Source organism: Aethalodelphis obliquidens, unplaced genomic scaffold, assembly GCF_003676395.1.
Source record: "Aethalodelphis obliquidens isolate GAN/ISIS:26980383/991018 unplaced genomic scaffold, ASM367639v1 scaffold17, whole genome shotgun sequence".
Taxonomy (NCBI): domain Eukaryota; kingdom Metazoa; phylum Chordata; class Mammalia; order Artiodactyla; family Delphinidae; genus Aethalodelphis; species Aethalodelphis obliquidens.
In genome coordinates this window covers 2,997,118-3,015,435 of record NW_020837961.1, presented here as the reverse complement: position 1 = coordinate 3,015,435, position 18,318 = coordinate 2,997,118, and the positions used below count along the sequence as shown (strand labels likewise).

At 43.9% G+C, this 18,318-nt stretch overlaps 1 protein-coding gene across 8 annotated transcripts in view; it reads right to left on the bottom strand.

The window, feature by feature from the left end:
• Positions 1-18,318, bottom strand: part of RAPGEF2 (Rap guanine nucleotide exchange factor 2) — a 246,466-nt gene that overhangs the window by 9,981 nt on the left and 218,167 nt on the right. For 7 of the 8 annotated variants that reach the window (XM_027116832.1, XM_027116838.1, XM_027116835.1 and 4 more), the window contains 10 exons: positions 17,838-18,084; positions 13,001-13,158; positions 12,173-12,413; positions 9,399-9,782; positions 7,410-7,621; positions 7,197-7,320; positions 6,577-6,600; positions 5,303-5,526; positions 3,661-3,855; positions 151-303 (listed from right to left, as the gene is read on the bottom strand). In XM_027116832.1, the coding sequence (XP_026972633.1) occupies positions 151-303; positions 3,661-3,855; positions 5,303-5,526; positions 6,577-6,600; positions 7,197-7,320; positions 7,410-7,621; positions 9,399-9,782; positions 12,173-12,413; positions 13,001-13,158; positions 17,838-18,084 (1,962 nt within the window). The remainder of the gene's footprint in view (positions 1-150; positions 304-3,660; positions 3,856-5,302; positions 5,527-6,576; positions 6,601-7,196; positions 7,321-7,409; positions 7,622-9,398; positions 9,783-12,172; positions 12,414-13,000; positions 13,159-17,837; positions 18,085-18,318) is intronic. The other variant, XM_027116833.1, reaches the window with a different exon arrangement.

Genomic DNA, 18,318 nt, shown 5'->3' with positions numbered 1-18,318 from the left:
AAGCATGGGGTCCTAACCACTGGACCGCCAGCAAATTCCCAAGGTCATTTCGAACGACTCTAATGTCAGAAGTGATGTAATCTCTAACTAGAATTGATCACAGCTGAAAGCACAGGTCCCCATGAAGGAGAAGAGGGGTCACCCAGTCACCTTTCCTTGGCGAGCTCTGCGGGGAGGTCGGCGGGGAGGAGAACCGGGAGGACGCATCCGATACCGTGTCTTCTGCCGGCCTCTTGTGGCGCTCAAGGCTCCCTTCTTCAGACAAAGCAAGAATCTTCTTTAAAGCTTGTGGAGAGTTTATACCTGTAAGAGAAAGAAAATGATTTCAACATGCATTTCCAAGACTGAAAAGACTACCGTGAAGAACAAAACCACTTTTTTTGTGTTAAGATTGAATGTCACATGTCGTGGCAGGTTGTTTCCAGGCTCGATGGCCTCTGTACTCTGCCCGTGTAAACAGTGAGATCGCAGGGGGCACCAGGTGCCCGCCGTGTGTCTGCTGACACCTGCCGAGGACCAGAAAGGCTGCTGCTGCCATTCCACTCTGGGTTCCAAACCGCGACCACCACCCTCTTCAACAATACATCAGGCAGCGATGAAGAAACAAAGAGATGATCTGGAAATACTCTGGGTCAGGGTGAGAGCGGCGCAGCTCAGAAGATTTATCAGAACTCAAGTCTGGGTTGGGAACAGGTATTTTGGTGGTGTTGGAAAAGTTAGCTCATGGGACGTGGGAGTGATGGAGGGAAAGCCAAGAGCCCAAAGGAAGTAGCGAGAAAACAGACTGATGGGGCGCTAAGCAATCAGGCCAGTATTTGATCAGTACGCGGATGGCAGAGAAGGCAGGAGGGGACCCAGAGAGTGCCGGTCCCAGAAGCGTCCTGCAGGCCACCGGGGAGGGCTCCCAGGAGTGCGGTAAAGGGGCGCGGAGGGGGAAGCCATCCAGCGCAGCGCCAAGTGCACGATCTAGTCGGATGACGTAGGGCGGAAGAAAAAGGATTCCATGTGCCAATACCAGGTGATTTTTCCCCTAAAATTTTACTTTCAGGAATGAGGGAGTCACATTAAGAGATGTTTTCTAAGCCTCATTATGAGGCACTCTCAGTTACCTCATTCTGAACAACAAAGAGACCGGAGGGAAGGCATTACAGGTTGACACTACCTCAGTGAATGTTAGTTTTTATGTTCTCAGACTTAACAGAATCCATTAAAAAGGAGGCAATGAAATTTAACGGAGACCTAATTCTTCATTTCACCTCAACACCTGTAAGTGTGCGATACTACTTTAATACAATCTTTTAAAAATGGCTTTTCAAGCAATCTTTTAATTACGTGTGCAGATACTGATATATACAGGGTACATGAAAATACCAGCTACACTAAAGCTACACGAATGAATAGCCTTGATTTGGAAAAGATTTCCAAGCCAGCATCATTCACAGATTCAAAAAGTGCTGCCTTCAAACAGTGAAGATGGATGTGAAGATGCTATGCCTCAGAAAAATCTGTTCCACTTCAAAAGTAGCTCTAGGGATGACGAAGACACTGAAGTGAAAAATACAGGAAGCATTCAGACAAAATTTATTTCATGAATGGGGGTGGGCCCAGCATCTCTAAGTTACTATGTTATATTCTGTGACTTTAAATGTGAAACTATCCTAAGAAGACACATGACTATCCCATCCGCATTTCTAAAGGTCATAAATTCAAACAGGCCTAAAAATATTGGAGAGAGAGTCTCTCTGGGGAAGGGGGCTGGGGATGGCTTTCCATCAGGTACACCTACATGGGGGTTAACAGGCTGTGTCCATATCAGAAGCTCGACAGAAAAGAGGCAGTAGAGGTCGGCTTACGGGGGACTTGGGAATATAAGAATATTAACAACACAGTGGAGAGACTTCCCTGGTGGTCCAGTGGTTAAGACTCCACGCTTCCACTGCAGGGGGCACGGGTTCAATCCCTGGTCGGGGAACTAAGATCCCGCATGCCGCGCAGTGCGGCCAAAAAATAAATAATAATTTTTAAAAAAACAAAACAGTGGACAAAGGAACACTAATTCAGTTCATTTGTGACGGGGGAACAATGTAAGTATTTTTTTATTTTTGGCTGCATTGGGTCTTCGTTGCTGCACGCGGGCTTTCTCTAGTTGCGGCGAGCGGGGGCTACTCTTTACTGCGGTGCGCAGGCTTCTCATTGCGGTGGCTTCTCTTGTTGCGGAGCACGGGATCTACGTGCGTGGGCTTCAGTAGTTGTGGCACGTGGGCTCAGTAGTTGTGGCTCATGGGCTTAGCTGCTCTGCGGCATGTGGCATCTTAATTCCCCGACCAGGGATTGAACCCCTATCCCCTGCATTGGAAGGCGGATTCTTTACCACTGGACCAACAGGGAAGTCCCTGCTTTGGCTCCTTTAACATTCACGAACTGACTGTATTTTCCTCCCAAGTTACAGAATCAGTGATTCAACAAATGAGAGTTCGCCTCCAGACGAATCATTTCACTTAAAAATATTCCGCCTAAATTCCAGCAACTCACTGATCATGAGGCAAAGCTAGTTTAAACAAGGTATATGGACAAAACAGCCTCTGTACTTGTTAAAAATTAAATGAGTAATAGCATAATTTTCCCATGGCATGCCTTGCCTCCACTGCTATGACAAACGAGCATGATTAAATGAGATGCTCTATGAAAACAGTCCTTCTCACGGGTAAAAGTAAAGTTTAACTCTGTGAACATTAATGTCTTATAAAGAGGGAACAACCAGAGGGACACTCAAGTATACCAGATGAAGTTACCCGTGATAAGTATCGCTTCCTAGTCTGAGAAGCAGGCAGTGAACGAACAGCTCCAAAAGAGGGTTGTGGGTTGTTTGTTTTTTTGTTGTCGAGTTATACGAGCCGTCTGTATATTTTGGAAATTAAGTCCTTGTCGGTCACATTGTTTGCAAATATGTTCTCCCAGACCAAAGGTTGCCTCTTCTTCTTCTTTTTTTTAATATTTATTTATTTGGTTGTGTTGGTATTAGTTGTGGCAGGTGGGCTCCCTGGTTGCGGCTCGGGGGCTCCTTAGTTGTGGCATGAGAACTCTCAGTTGCAGCATGCAATGTGGGGATGTAGTTCCCGGACCAGGGATAGAACCCGGGCGCCCTGCACTGGGAGCGCGGAGTCTTAACCGCTGCGCCATTAGGGAAGTGCCCACGGGCTGTCTTTTCGTTTTGTTTACGGTTTCCTTCGCTGAGCAGAAGTTTGTAAGCTTCATTAGGTCCCATCTGTTTATTTTTTGCTTTTGTTTCCATTGCCTTGGGAGACTGACCTAAGAAAACACTGCTACGATTTATGTCAGAGAATGTTTTGCCTGTGTTCTCTTCCGGGAGTTGCATGGTGTCCTGTCTTCCGTTGAAGTCTGTGAGCCATTGTGAGTTCATGCTTTTGCGCCGGCCGCGAGGGCATGTGTCCTGACGTCACTGATTTGCATGCGGCGGCCGTCCAGCTTTCCCAGCACCACTCGCCAAAGAGACTGTCGCTTCCCCACCGCATGTTCCCGCCTCCTTTGTCAAAGATTAACTGACTGTAGTCACACAACAGTGTAATTCAACTCTACTTCAACAGAAAGTAAATTAAGAGGGGAAAAAAAAAAAAAGTGTGCACGAACTTAGTCACCTACCGAAAGGCGGGAGATCCCGTAGGGGCACTTTCTTCCGCGAAGGATAGAGGGGCACGGCGGGAAGCTGCAGCCCCGGGCTGGGCCTCTGTGACGGCTGCGGAGCCTGCGGTGGCGGCTTCGGCTGCAGCCCTGCCCTCGGGGCCACCGGGGAGGTGTCGGCCTTGACAGGCTTTCTGTCACCGGGATTCTTAGGCACTGGTAATTGTTCGGTGTGAAAACAGAACGAGAAGTTTAAGAAGTTAGTGGCCACACACGGGATACTTTTACAACTGCAGGAGCATTTCCTACAGTTAGAACACTGAAATATGTATCTTTTTTTCCCCTGTGGCCCATAGATAAAGGAGAGAAACAGAGGCGGGCGGGGGGAGAGCCTCCGTCACAGAAAGAAGGCGCGACGGAACCAAGATTCACTTTATGAAACAAGCTGTCTCAAGAGATGATACTGTTTCAAGTACCACATTTAAAAAGAAACGCAAAATGTGGATAGCTCAGTACGCTGTACGTATGTCTATGAAAAACACAAACCTATTATACAAGCTACAACAGGAAGACCACTAGGAATTATTTTTCTAAAATGACACCCAAAATGTCTTGACATATATGAGCTTAGTTTTAATGTAGCAGATGATACTAGCTGCAGTCTTGTCACTATCAAATTCTCTCTCCAATGGGGTAGAATTATCTATGTTGCTAATAGCAGCCAATACTCCTTGAGCACTGTACTGAGTGTATAATTCCGCGGCAGATGGAAAGCAAGCCAATTTAACAGGGCAATTAAATGCTGTATTTTAAATGTATTCACACTGAAGACAACTCAATGACTTCCTTCCCCCATCTTACACATAATGGAGCTCAAGTAACCGGCCTAAGGTGACACTGTTAGTACAAGGAACAAACAGGATCTGAACTCAGACCCCTCTCCCTCTTGAGGACAAACTCTTCACCACGACACACGGTGCTTTAAGAGTGTCCTGGGTACGTCTGATAACCTGAATCTTTCTCAAATGACCTAACATTTAAGTCCTATAGAAAGTATCTTCAAACTTGCCCATAAAAGACCCCGAAGTGTCCTAAACGGAAAACGCCTCTGTCTTACAAATACGGATGCCGAGAAAGAGAACGTAGCCCCCGTTTCTGGCCTGGCCGGACTTTCAAAGGCTGGGGAGCTACACATTAGGCTGAGCTGTGGTTCCCTGTGGAGAATTCCTGCCTTACACGGTAGCTGAACTCATTGCCAAGTGCCGGCCGAGCTGAAGGGGTCAGACGCAGCCAGCGCACCTAGCTCTGTGCCGCTCCCAGGCTGCCCATCACTTGGCAAGTATCTTTGTGAGAGAACAAGGGATGCAAATGGGAGCTGCACCTGCCCCTGTGTCCCCTGACGGCACTCTGGCTGCGTCGGGATGAAACCAAAGCCGGTCACCCCCGAAGAAGCCTACGGTGTCGTGGTCCCCATGCGAACCCCGCTGGGCACGGACGGGGCTCAGCCCAGGACGGCGCCGCGCGGTCCCCAGAGCCGCCTTCAAGGGAAAGGCGAGCGTGCCTCAGGATGCTAGCTCCCCCTGGGCCCAGCCCTGCTTTATCGGCACAGGAAACCAGTCTGCATTCCAGCCGGACCCGGCAGCCACCTTAAGGAGAAACTCACATGTGTTGGTGGCCGGCTCGCACTGCAGGGATAACGTCTGGAGGCTCTCCTCGTCCATCTCCAGCTCCAAGTTGGACAGGTACTGCTTCACCTTTCGGGCCATCTGGGCGTCCTCGTACAGCTTTTTGGCATTGAGAAAGGAGCTACGACGCACCCGCTTTTTGTGACCACCTGTCTGAGCAACGTCTAGCACTGTTGCGTTTGTACTACCCTGGCTGAGAGACCTGGAAGACGAAAAGGTAGAGCTGCAGCTCGCCCCAGCATGGGATCCCTGTATCTCCTGGAAACGTGCCCAGACACCTACAAAGAGTCTACGTTCAGAAGGCCACATGCCTCATTCTGGTAAGTAAACTTTACAAAGGAATAGAGAATCATACAGATCAAAAAAATTTTTTTCAAGTTTGAGAAGAATCCTACATACACTCTACATACACATGTATGTTTGGCACTTGTTCTGTTCCAACTAGAAAATTCTACTTTTCGCCTCTATAGAGCATTCAAGACAGCTCTCTCGTAGGAGCCAGCAAGTAATAATGATTATACGTAAAAGCTCATGCAAGAATAAACACACAGCTGCAATCATTAAGAGTGACATTAATCTTTTTTGTCCTAAAGAGGATGTCTTACATAAATTTAAAGAAATTACAATGTTCACGATTGTTTTCTTATTGCTTGGGTTAAATGTAGTGAGTTCGTCAAGTAATATGGTCAATCTGTTAATAAAATGGTCATGCAAATGTGAAAACACATGTATGGAAACTAGCACATGAGTTGTTAAGAATTATTTTTGAAAAGAGTTGGTTTATAGGATGAAAACAGTAGTTAGTTGAGCTGTAAAAAATTTAGTTTTAACACCGAGGGGCACCTTTTGTACGACATAGATTTACTTCTCAAAAATCTGTGCAATAGCGTTTAAACTGCACAATTTTTCCTTCTGACATCCTTTCTCCCCTCACCCCAGGTTAGATTTTTCTCATTTCAAAACACACAAATTATATTAAAATGAAGTCTTTCTGAAAGCTCAGGAGTAGGCCTGGCCTACTGCTCCCCAGAACAATCATCAATCATTTCACAGCTCTCTTGGGTCATGACCTCGAAAGCAAAAGCCCCAGTAGATGAAACTTGAAGTCAGTTTGCCAACTGAAATTCTGCTAGAGCAAGAGGGTTAGGAAAAAAATGCAAAAATGCAAAGCATCAGAAAACACAGCAGGTAAGAAAACAATGCCACGAGCGGGACGAGAACAGTGTGGGTGTGCAGTGTCCCCGCCACTTACCCCAGACTCCTCCACTTCTTCTTCCTGTAAGTGAGAGCCGTGGAGGTTGAAGCATGGGTGTAGAGAGAGACAGAGAGATCACAAGCTCAGAAAGAAAGGACTAGACTTCTGGACAAGCAGTACTAGAAGCCCACAAACCTCCTCACACAAACAACTGGACCAGCAACAGTTTTCTGGCTCAAAAGACAAACATATGTAAATATTTGCTTCTAAAGACTTCTGTTCTCTCCTTCACTGCATTCATCATTCTCGGCTACACTGACGGCTAAATCCCTTGTGTGGGCAGTGAGACAATACTGTTCGGATTGTTTATATATTTTAGTTCATACTATCCATTACACCTTTTAGCTCTGCAAGTCAGCGTTCTGAAAAATAAAAATAGCTGTGCCTCACGTTCAGTGAAAAATGTCAGAGGGACCAACTGTTTTCACGACAGCCCACAGTGCACTGGATGTGGGATCACAGTCATTCCCAATCAGAGCTCGACGGAGATTCCCCACACAGCCTGGTACATGTCACCATGCTACAGGCGGGCCTATTCAAAATCTTCTCATTTACTAGGAAGCGCTAAGCTCAACCTTCTCTAACCCCGCGAGCACTGCTGAGGGGGACACACTCACCGAGTCCTGAACATGAGGGCAGGGTCCATGTTCACAGAGGCCATTCGGCCAACGTGACGAATTTCTTTTGCAATCATTCTTAGCTTCTCAAAATTGACCAGCCCGTCGACTTTGGAGTCGTTCCCTGTAATTGGCAAAAAGGAAAAGGGAATCACATGGCATTTACCCGACGCCTCCACAAGTGGAGACAGAAATCCTCCAACTTACACTTACCCTCGTGAAGGAACGTGAGGTCCTTCTTGATCACTGGGAACAGGGGGATGATGGGAGGCTGTAGGTTTTGACTGTTGAGGACATTGCGGTATTTTGCCATGTTTCTGGAAGGATCAAACAGGTCTTGGAGATCCTGAAACAGCTTTTCGTATTTATTGGGAAGTTTTTCCCAGGTGGTTCGCAGTCTTGCCACCGGTGCCAGGTTTAGGCCGCTGAGGGGGAAAAAAGAGAAGCGGTATAAAATTAAATGACTCATCCTTACGAAGTAAGCAGAAGAGCATGCTGTTTATTTCTTAACATGTAACAGCTCTGTGTGAGCGCTGTGTATGCAGAGCCAAGTACAGGATTCATAAGAGTGCTAATGATTCTGGGTAATGAGACCTGAAGCTGGAACCAGGGACAGGGCCGAGGGGTTTTACTCTTTTTCCCTTTACACCCTCGCGGTCTGTTTACTGTGGGCAGAACAACTGGAATGCCAGGTGTCCTGAGGGCAGGGCTGTGTTTCGTTGCTTCCTCTCCGTACGTAAAGTGCTTGGTGCCAAGCAGCCGTCTGATAAAACAGACGGGACAAATATCCTAGAGTTGTAACATGAAACAAAAGCCATAAGAACAGAAGAGTAACAGATACCGTACATTGACGCATATATGTGGAATCTGAAAAAACTGGTATAGACCATCTTATCTACAAAGCAGAAATAGAGACACAGACGTAGAGAACAAATGTATGGATACCAAGGGGGAAAGCGGGGGGAGGGGAGGAATGGGAGATTGGGATCCACATGTATACGCTATTGATATTATGTATACGATAGACAACTGACGGGAACCTACTGTAGAGCACAGGGAACTCTACTCAGTGCTCAGTGGTGACACAAATGGGAAGGAAATCCAAAAAAGGGGGGATATATGTACGCGTATCAATGATTCAGTTCGCTGTACAGCAGAAACTATAACATTATAAAGCAACTATACGCCATGTAGGAAAAAAAAAAAAACACACCAACAAGAGCATGATCAAACTCCTAGACAGAAAAAATGACTAACTGAATCATCACCATCAACGTCAATATTGCTCATTGTTTCAGTCTGCACTTTCTTCCAGCCTCAGTCTAAGCACTTAAAAGGGAAGAAAAGTAACATTTACTAGGCATCCCCCTGCTTTGTGCTGGCTGATGGAACGCCACATACGTTGTGTCACTTAGTCTACTTGATAACTCTTTGGGTCACTGTTATTTTATAGAGAAATAAACTGACTTTCGGAGAAGTTCAAATAATTTGCCCAAAGTCACAGAGCTAAAAAAGTGGTGAATATAGATTTTCTGGGCTTTAAATTAGCATAAAAGAGAATGTTTTTTGAAGTACAGCTGATTTACAGTGTTGTGTTAGTTTCAGGTATACACAGCAGAGTGATTCATCATACACACACACACACACACACACACACAATCTATATATATCTATTCTATCTATATATAAAAAGAATATATCTATTCGTTTTCAGATTCTTTTCCCTTATAGGCTATTACAAAATACTGAGGAGAGTTCCCTGTGCTGCACAGTAGGTCCTTGTTGGTTATCTATTTTCTATATAGTCGTGTGTATCTGTTAATCCCAAACTCCTGATTTACCCCTCGCCAACCTCTTCCCCCTTTGCTAAGTATACATGTGTTTTGTACGTCTGTGAGTCTGTTTCTGTTTTGTAAATAGGTTCATTTATATATATATATATATATATTTTTAAGATTCCACACATAAGCAATATCATATGATATTCGTCTTTGGCTTACTTCACTTAGTACGATCATCTCTAGGTCCATCCATTACAAGAGATTTTAAATTAAGGATTAAGATTAGGATTCAGAGAAAAAGAATTGTTCCACATGATGCAATTAAAAACTACTACACTCACACAGAGTCTATGCTTTTCAGGGATTGATGCATTTTTAAATCTGCAAACTGAATCGCACCTCACGACAAATATGCTCTTACCTGATGATGGCAAACATGGAGTTAAAATTCTTGCACTCCCTGCAGTGCAGAGCGATCTTGATGAAATGCTTAATGGTCTTCATCCTCTTCAGCTGGTTCGTCTCCCGCAGAATCTCAGAGGCTACCCAGAACGTCTCCTGGTTAATGACCTCCTCGAATTTCTTCAGGTTGGCACAGCTGGTTTTCGATCTGAGCTTAAATAAATCATCGATATACTCAGTGGGTTCGATGTTGCGGAAGAGCTCAAAGTTCCGCATGGAGAGCTGCGTGGCCACCTCTACGGTGCTGAGCTGCAGCAGGGAGATCTGACTCTCTCTCAGCAGCTCCTGAGCATCTTCATCCGAACAAAGGGTCTCTGTCTCCATGTTGTTTTTCAAGTAATACCTGTGAGAGACACAGAATTCAGAGCCTGAGCAGCAGTCTCACGACACTCCTTGAAAGAACGATGCTGTCTGCTGAACGGTGGTGAGAACACTCCGCTGAATGATGGAAGGACAGAGAAGGCAGCAGCTCCTCGGTCACCAGATCACAGAACCCGGCCCAGAAGCCACCGACAGAAACTAACGCATCACGTGGAATTGCATCTGTACCAGGTGCAATCCATTTTGTCTCGTCCTTCCCTGCCTTCTAGATTACCTTTTTTTTTTGCTAAAAAGGACAGAAAATAGCTAAATTTAAAAAATTATCAGTTTAAATAATGAAAAAAGCTCTACGGAAGGAAACAGGAAAGATTGATCAATCCAACCTATTTATTCAAATACCAAAGAAACCTGTAAGCTATTTCCCTCTATTTGATCCTATGAGGAGAACGATCCTAAAAATAGATTTTAACTTTCAAATATCTGATTTTCACGAAAACCCTCCAAGGAAGTGGGACAGGTATTATTCCTATTTGTCAGATGAGGAAACGGAGGCTCCCAGAGATGTACGCCAGCTGTAGAGAGAAAGCTCAGGGTTAGCGCTCCTTTCTCTCCGTTAAGTGACTTGACAGAAACAGAATCCAGATGTTTGCCCTGTGATTTTTTTTTTTCCCCGATTTTATACAAAGATGCTCTCCTTAAGCCAGATTCCATAAAGGAAGGAACAGAATGAGCAGGGTGGTCCTGCTAAACTGGCCTTCTGCATATATCGCCGAAGACACAGACCTCGGGACCTTGACCCTCACAGATTTCACGTTCTCAATTTTTTTTTTTTTTTTTTTTTTTTGGCGGTATGCGGGCCTCTCACTGTTGTGGCCTCTCCCGTCGTGGAGCACAGGCTCCGGACGTGCAGGCTCAGCGGCCATGGCTCACAGGCCCAGCAGCTCTGCGGCATGTGGGATCCTCCCGGACCGGGGCACGAACCCGTGTCCCCTGCATCGGCAGGTGGACTCCCAACCACTGTGCCACCAGGGAAGCCCACGTTCTCAGTTTTGATTACTCACGAAGCCCACGATGTGAATCCATTTGCAATTTTCTTGAATACTGACTGTGAATCATGACTCTGCACCTCAGTGAGATTTGGAGAACTCCACCAAGATTACACATAGGTCAATGCATATGCAAATGATAACGAGACAATGGGCCTCCTAAAACAACCCTATCCACTAGTGTCAGGGCTGGAAATAAAGTGAAAGTGAAGAAGACAAAGGAAGTTATAGTTGACAGCAAGAACGCAGAAGCTCTGAATGAATTAAACCAGGTTTAGATGCATAACACGAAGAAGTCAAGAATACAATGAGGGCTTCCCTGATGGCGCAGTGGTTGAGAGTCTGCCTGCCAATGCAGGGGACACGGGTTCGAGCCCTGGTCTGGGAAGATCTCACGTGCCACGGAGCAACTGGGCCCGTGAGCCACAAATACTGAGCTCTGTGCGTCTGGAGCCTGTGCTCCGCAGCAAGGGAGGCCGCGACAGTGAGGGGCCTGCGCACCGCGATGAAGAGTAGCCCCCGCTTGCCACAACTAGAGAAAGCCCTCGCACAGAAATGAAGACCCAACACAGCCAAAAATAAGTAAATGAATAAATAAATTAAAAAAAAAAAGAATACAATGAAACACTCCGTATGGCAAGAAAAAAAGAAAAAACGTGACTTATGAAAACAATTTTCAGTAAGTGCCGAATCTAGTCATTATACGAGAGCCAAAACCGAACTACTTTTTCAACTTTCCCTTATTTGTGATTTGAGGCTATCAATTACATTTTATCAATGGAAACACCATGCAAGAGGCTGACAAGACCCCATACGATATTTTCCTACGAGTACTGTGTGACAGAAGCGCTCTGAAGACCAAGCAGCAGCAGACCACACTCTGAGGCAAATGAGCTTTGGTTCCAGAGTTAAGAAGGGTTTTTCATGGTGTCATGAACAATAACAGGCAGTTTCAGCCAGCCACACTGTCACAGACATCTCCGCGTAAACAAACGAAGCTCCTGGAAAAGTCCAGTAGGCAGGAGCGGGTGACAGAGGATACTAGTGGAAGATGTGTTTGTGAAGGTGCGTCTGCCAGGAGAAGGGAGATGCCCTCCTGCACGTCCTTATGGGAGCGTGAGCGCTGGCCGGCAGTGACAACGGTCAGGTCACAGCACCCTTGTTTTGCACGAGCTCCTAAGAGATCCTTGCAAGGGGTCCACAGTCTACTGTGTGCATTTCCTTTGATACGGCAATGCTTGGTGAATGGGGAAAATCTTGCTTTTAATCTGCAACTTATTTTAAAAACCCTTAGAAAGCGTTCACCAGACTCTGGTGTGGGTTTAAGGATGGGGTAAAGAAATCCAACAGGATAGATGACGTCTACCTTCCACTCAGCTGTATTCTGTCGGCGAGTTTGGAAAGCTGATCCGGAAGTCGTCGTTGTTTGATCACTCCCTCTGGTGTGACAGAGACCTCACAGAGTGAGTACTGATCCGGGGTGGTGGTCACAGCAAACTCCCGGATGGCCTGAATGACCACCTCCTTCGCCGTGGTGTCCTTACTGATCATGATGTATCTGCTTTGCTGGTCAGCCTTGAAAACCCTTAGCACTTGATCTGGCAAGTCTGGGGGAAAGAAGAGCCAGGAGAAAGGATTTCAGGACCTGGCAATACAATCAAGGAATGCCACCTGAAAGCGTCTCCTCAGAGAAGATGATGCTAAACTGTCATCTCTCCCTTACTTCAACCCTCCTGCAAAGATTCACTTAGTCAACATACAGGCACGCTGCATGAACACATCTGCCTAAAGATAGTCACATTACCCACAGACAAAGGCAAACAGATCAGGTCCCAAGGGCGGCGTGCAGGGTGGTCAGGCTGGCATCTTTATTACACTGAAGAGCCCAGGAAGCGGACTGAAAATATGCCTCTGAACTCTTTACTTAACATGACCTGGTGATACCTGCATGGTACGTGCTAACTTCATTTTAGGAAAAAGAATGCAAGTTCAGAGAGATTCATTTGCACGTGGGCATATCAGATTGGTCTGAAGAATAAAGATGAACTGGTTCCAGCTGTTGGAAATTTACATTTTATCCTGACTTTTAGCATCTGATAGAGTCCATGCCACGCCAGGAGAGATACACACAGCATTACCGTTATGTCAGGGGAAAAAGAGACGAGAAAACAAAAGCAGTGTGGGCCACGCTTACCAGGAGTAGCACTGAAGTCTAAGATGCGATGATGGGACTGCAGTAAATCAGGGTTACTGGACGATAACGTTCCACTGACGGGCAGCGCGGTCGGGATGTGCTTGGTCTGCCTTAATCCGACTATGCTGTCATCCTGAGACTGACCGATCCCGATGTCACTGAACCAAGAGGAAAGGTAAAAAGTTATGACTCATCAATAGATAGTGTGCACGGACAATGAATAAACCGTATTTCAGAAAACCCGCAGTTAACGTACAACTATCATTAATAAATTCGGTTGGAACTTGCAAAAGCAACTACTGCTTAAGTGTATCCAACTCATGTTCTTAACTGCGTAGCATGTTTCTCTAAAACCTTTGCCTTTTTAGCTTAAGACAAATCATAACAAATATTAGTATTAGTTTCTGAGTACAGACATATATTCAGAAAAGATAAGCCCTAGTTAGTCATGGAAATAGATTTAAGAAAAAGCACATTTTTAAAAAGGCATTCAGTCACTCAAATGATGACTTCTGCCTCAGAAGGGTAAGTTGTTTTATAATCTTAAAGAAATGAAGAAATTGAGTAAAAAAATGAATAGAGAAAAAAACATCCAAACTGTCCCAACTTCATTCTCCAGTGTTTCAGAGAAATAAATGAGATCATGATGGAGTCAAATGTAAAGAAAGCTTGACACAGACATTATTTCTTAATTATACAGAGCCTAAAAAAGCAGTGGTGCATGGTGACATTTCCTGGCATCAAAAAAGAGGCAATGGAAACCCAATGACTCACTTTCACTTTGAACTTACTACTCAAAATTTCTAGTTCTACGTTTAAGCTCCCAGAGAAATACTACTTACTATGGATAGCTACAAACTCATTTCCATTTATAAAAGCCTGGGGACAACTCTTGAAACATGGTTTAATAATACATAACATTATTTCTAGATTTGAAGGGCCAACTGTTTCCAAAACAAAACATCAGAATGAAACGATACGCACAAACAAACACGAAAGAAGTAGAACACAAGCTCTGACCAATCTCTATAAATCTCTATAAATACCTTGAACAAGGAGAAAGAAGATCATACTAAGGTTGGGATACCAACCAAGGTGCCATAATTAAGACACTTAGCATCAATTAGGCTTTCGGACATGACAGCTTGATCAAAATAACTACCAAAATCTAGCAGCATTCTTCCTCTTTACTGGGGAGGGAAATGGAAATTACAGAGGCAAATAAGCAAGCACAAGACCAAAGATGATTTTAGTGTAAATTCTTCAAACTTCATAGGTAAATATGATCCAGCGATCCCACTCCTGGGCATGTATCTGGAGAAAACACTAATTTGAAAAGATACACGCACCTCAATGTTCACAGCAGCACTTTTTACAATAGCCAGTTGTGGAAGCGACCTAAGTGTCCATCAACAGATGAATGGATAAAGAAGACGTGGTGTATAAACACAATGGAATATTACTCAGCCACAAAAAGGAATGAAACCATGCCATTTGAATCAACAGGGATGGACCTAGAGATTACCATACTAAGTGAAGTAAGTCAGACAGAGAACAACGAATTATCTATGATATCGCTTACATGTGGAATATTAAAAAATGGTACAAATGAACTTATTTACGAAACAGAAATAGCCTCACAGACATAGAAAACAAACTTACAGTAACTAGAGGGGAAGGTGGGGAGGGATACATTAGGAGTCTGGGATTAACATATACACACTACTATATATAAAACAGATAACCAACAAGGCTGCTTAGCCTGAGGAACTATACTCAATATCTCGTAATAACCTACATGGGAAAAGAATCTAAAAAGTAGGTATATATAAAACGGAATCACTTTGCCGTACACCTGAAACTAACGCAACACTGTAAATCAACTCTATTGCAATTAACAGTTAAAAAAAGATTCAAAGGTAAGTCCACAACAAAATTAAATTTCCATTTAAGTGCACAGAGGCATGTATCTACAGACAAAAAGGATTCATGTGCTATGCAACATTAAATAAAACCTTCACATTTTTAGCGGAATTTTATTTTTCATCCATATAAACCAGGCTTTACTGCCAAAAATGTTAGATGTCATACGTACATGAGACAACTGCTATGGACTCAGACCAAAGACAGAGCCAACTGGGCCTTTGCTGGCACAGATGCTATCAATCCTGGCGCACTCGAGGCAACCCCCAACGAGCAGCCTTCTTCCGAGCTGTTTCTCAGCAACGTTTCAATACCAAGCATGATGATCTAACGCTCTACTATCAGCTGTATCTCTGCCGTCCACAGATGCAGGGTTACTCTTGGACTGAAACTACTTTATATTAAAGGCTTAGTTCAGAAAGGTCCACCTCCGAGCACATTCGCTTGTTGCTGGACCTCTAGAACTCTCTCACTGCTACTGAGATTTTTTGACCTTGGTTAACTTTATATGTAGTCTGTTGGTTTATTCTCTCTTTCCTCAGGGTTCTGCAGTCTTTCTCCACTTACCCGACAAACAGACCCGAGCTTTACCAGCCTCCTGCCCACCCACCCCATAGTCACATCACTCTTCCGGGCCTGTCCTTGTCAGGCTGCCACCATCCAACAACTTAGCTTCTGTGATACTGATAATGTTTGAGAGAGAAAAAAAAAAAAACAGTATATCTGGAAGATTCATCTGGGACTTCCCTGATGGTCCAGTGGTTAAGAATCCACCTTCCAATGCAGGGGATGTGGGTTCGATCCCTGGTCGGGGAACTAAGATCCCACGTGCCGCGGGGCAACTAAACCTTCATGCCACAGCTAGAGAGAAGCCCGTGTGCCACAACTACTGAGCCCGCGTGCTCTAGAGCCTGCGCACCGCAACTACTGAGCCCGCGTGCCACAGCTACTGAGCCTGCGTGCTCTAGAGCCCGTGCACCGCAACTACTGAGCCCGCGTGCCACAACTAGAGAGCCCACATGCCACAATTAAAGAGAAGCCTGCAACGAAGAGCCCACATGCCGCAATGAAGACCAGCGCAGCCAAAAAATAAAAAACAAATTTAAAAATTAAAAAATAGAACGTACTAGAAGATTCATCTGCTTGACTACTTTGGTAGCTTTGTCAAAAAAAAAATCTTTCTAAACATATGCTTATTTCTAGGAGAGAAAAGTTTTAGTAGTAACTAGTATTAAATAAAGTCTATCATACCAATATAATAGATCCTACAGTTTACTGAGCCTTCTTTTAAATATAACTATTCTTTTCATTTCAATTACATTACATATATGGATTATTTCAAATAATTTTCATAATAATATTTAATATTTCATAAAAAGATTTAAATGAGTCATCTATGTTCTTCAAGGCAAATTTAAGATGTTTCCTCAGTGCTTTAAAAATCATCATGTCTAATTATTATCCTTTTTTCTTTTCTCTTTTGAATATCTTTCTAAATACACAGAATAACATTATACATAGTATTCTCATCCTGGGTCCTTCGCCAGCACCCTGTACCGGGGATGGATTACGTCCCAGCTCTGACATGTCACGTTTCTATTAATACTCGGCAGGGTCATGCTGACTTGTGTTAGATTGTTTTAAAGATTCATATTTAACTCATGGTCAACTGACTCTAAGATTTTTTTTGTTACCGTCCTGCTAATAATTCTACGTTAAAGTAACTGAAGTAACTTTTCTTATCTACTTAAAAATGAGCTTTTCATCAAGAAGGGTCACTTAAAAAATCGATTCCTATTTTCTATAATGCCAGCAGGCCTAATCCACTGTCTCTTAGAAACTTACTTGGTATAATCATGCTCTCGAGTCTATAAATAAAGCCATCTTACTCACTGCTTATCCTCAGGACTCTGCTGTAGCAGTCTTTTCTAGCTGATATGAAACCACCAATCATTATAGTTTAATGGGGAAAACACAAGTTTGACACTCGACCCATCAACAGCACATCCTAGACCATATCTCTCTAATCTTTGGATGAAAATTTTATCTGAAGTGGAATTAAAAAAAAATGCTCGATACACTCCTGAATGCTTACATGTGCTGCTCCTCTGTAGGACCCATTAGATTATCAAAGAAAGAAAATAATCTTTATGTTTTCAGGTTATCTCTTACACCTCTGTAGTTTGAGGAATCAATAATAAATGAATTTGGGGCCCCTGTGTAATTTAATACTTTAAAGAATTTTTGGGTGATGGTAACTGGGTTTTATAGAACACGCACAGACCCAGAAGGAGCTAAAATGAAGACAAAAGCAAGCAGACAAGCAAAGCTAAAAAAGTGCGACACCTGCAACTTTGTCTGGTATGAGCTCCTGGCGTAAGTAAACGGCTAAGAAGAGATTCAGGAATACACCTGACATTCTGACTGCAGAGCCCACTGGGAGGAAGGAAAGGAGTTCTGTGCTTGGTTGGTGATGTCTTGGCAACAGTTAAATAACTGAAAACAGGAGAGAGAGGAAACAAGAGAATGGCAAGCGTGAACGGAACCAACTGGGAGCAGCCATGACCTGACTGGCACACAGCGGATGCTGATGGTGGAGAAGACACCCAGAAACAAAGAAACAGGAGCAGAAATGACGCCACACCATGGCGGAGACGGGAGCAAACACATATTCTTGCCTTTTAAAAGTCCAAATGAGAAACAAAATATTTCCATGAAGATCGGAGTGGGCAAGTAAGTGGCAAAAATGGGATTAAAACAAACTTAATTGTTCAATATCGCTTCTAAGATAGCTCAGCCATAAAAGCTTGAAAACATTTTTTACACTCATGTGCAAACACCAGTTACATCACCACCTTTGCATGTCATTTTAACACAATAACATAATGTACAGAAAACTTACACAGACACTTACTTATATGGTTTTTGTGGCAAGATACTAATCCGAGTCTTGTCCAGTATCTTTTTTAGCTTGTTCCTTCCCCCAACAGTGTTGGCTTTACTTTTCTTATTTACTTTTTCAAGTCCTATCACCTGTTCTACGTCTACAGCGAGATCTGGAATGGAGTAGCGACTGGCCTTTTTGATGTCTCCAATTTTAGGGAGGTGAGGGGCACCATTTCTCTTCTCTTCTGACAATCTTGTTAGAAGTTCTTTAAATACTAAAAAGGAAACAAACACCGCAAAACGCCCATTATAAGAAATCTGAACAATTCAAAGGCGATTGTAGAACTTGGAAATATTATCTAAGTACAGACTTCAGCTATCAAAATGGTAATCTTGTAGAAAAACACTACTCCAATGAACAAATGACACCAAGAATCTGTTTTTGTATGTCTTCTGTCACTTCTACTCAGATTAAGTTAAAATAGTACACTCTTTAAATGTATAGATAT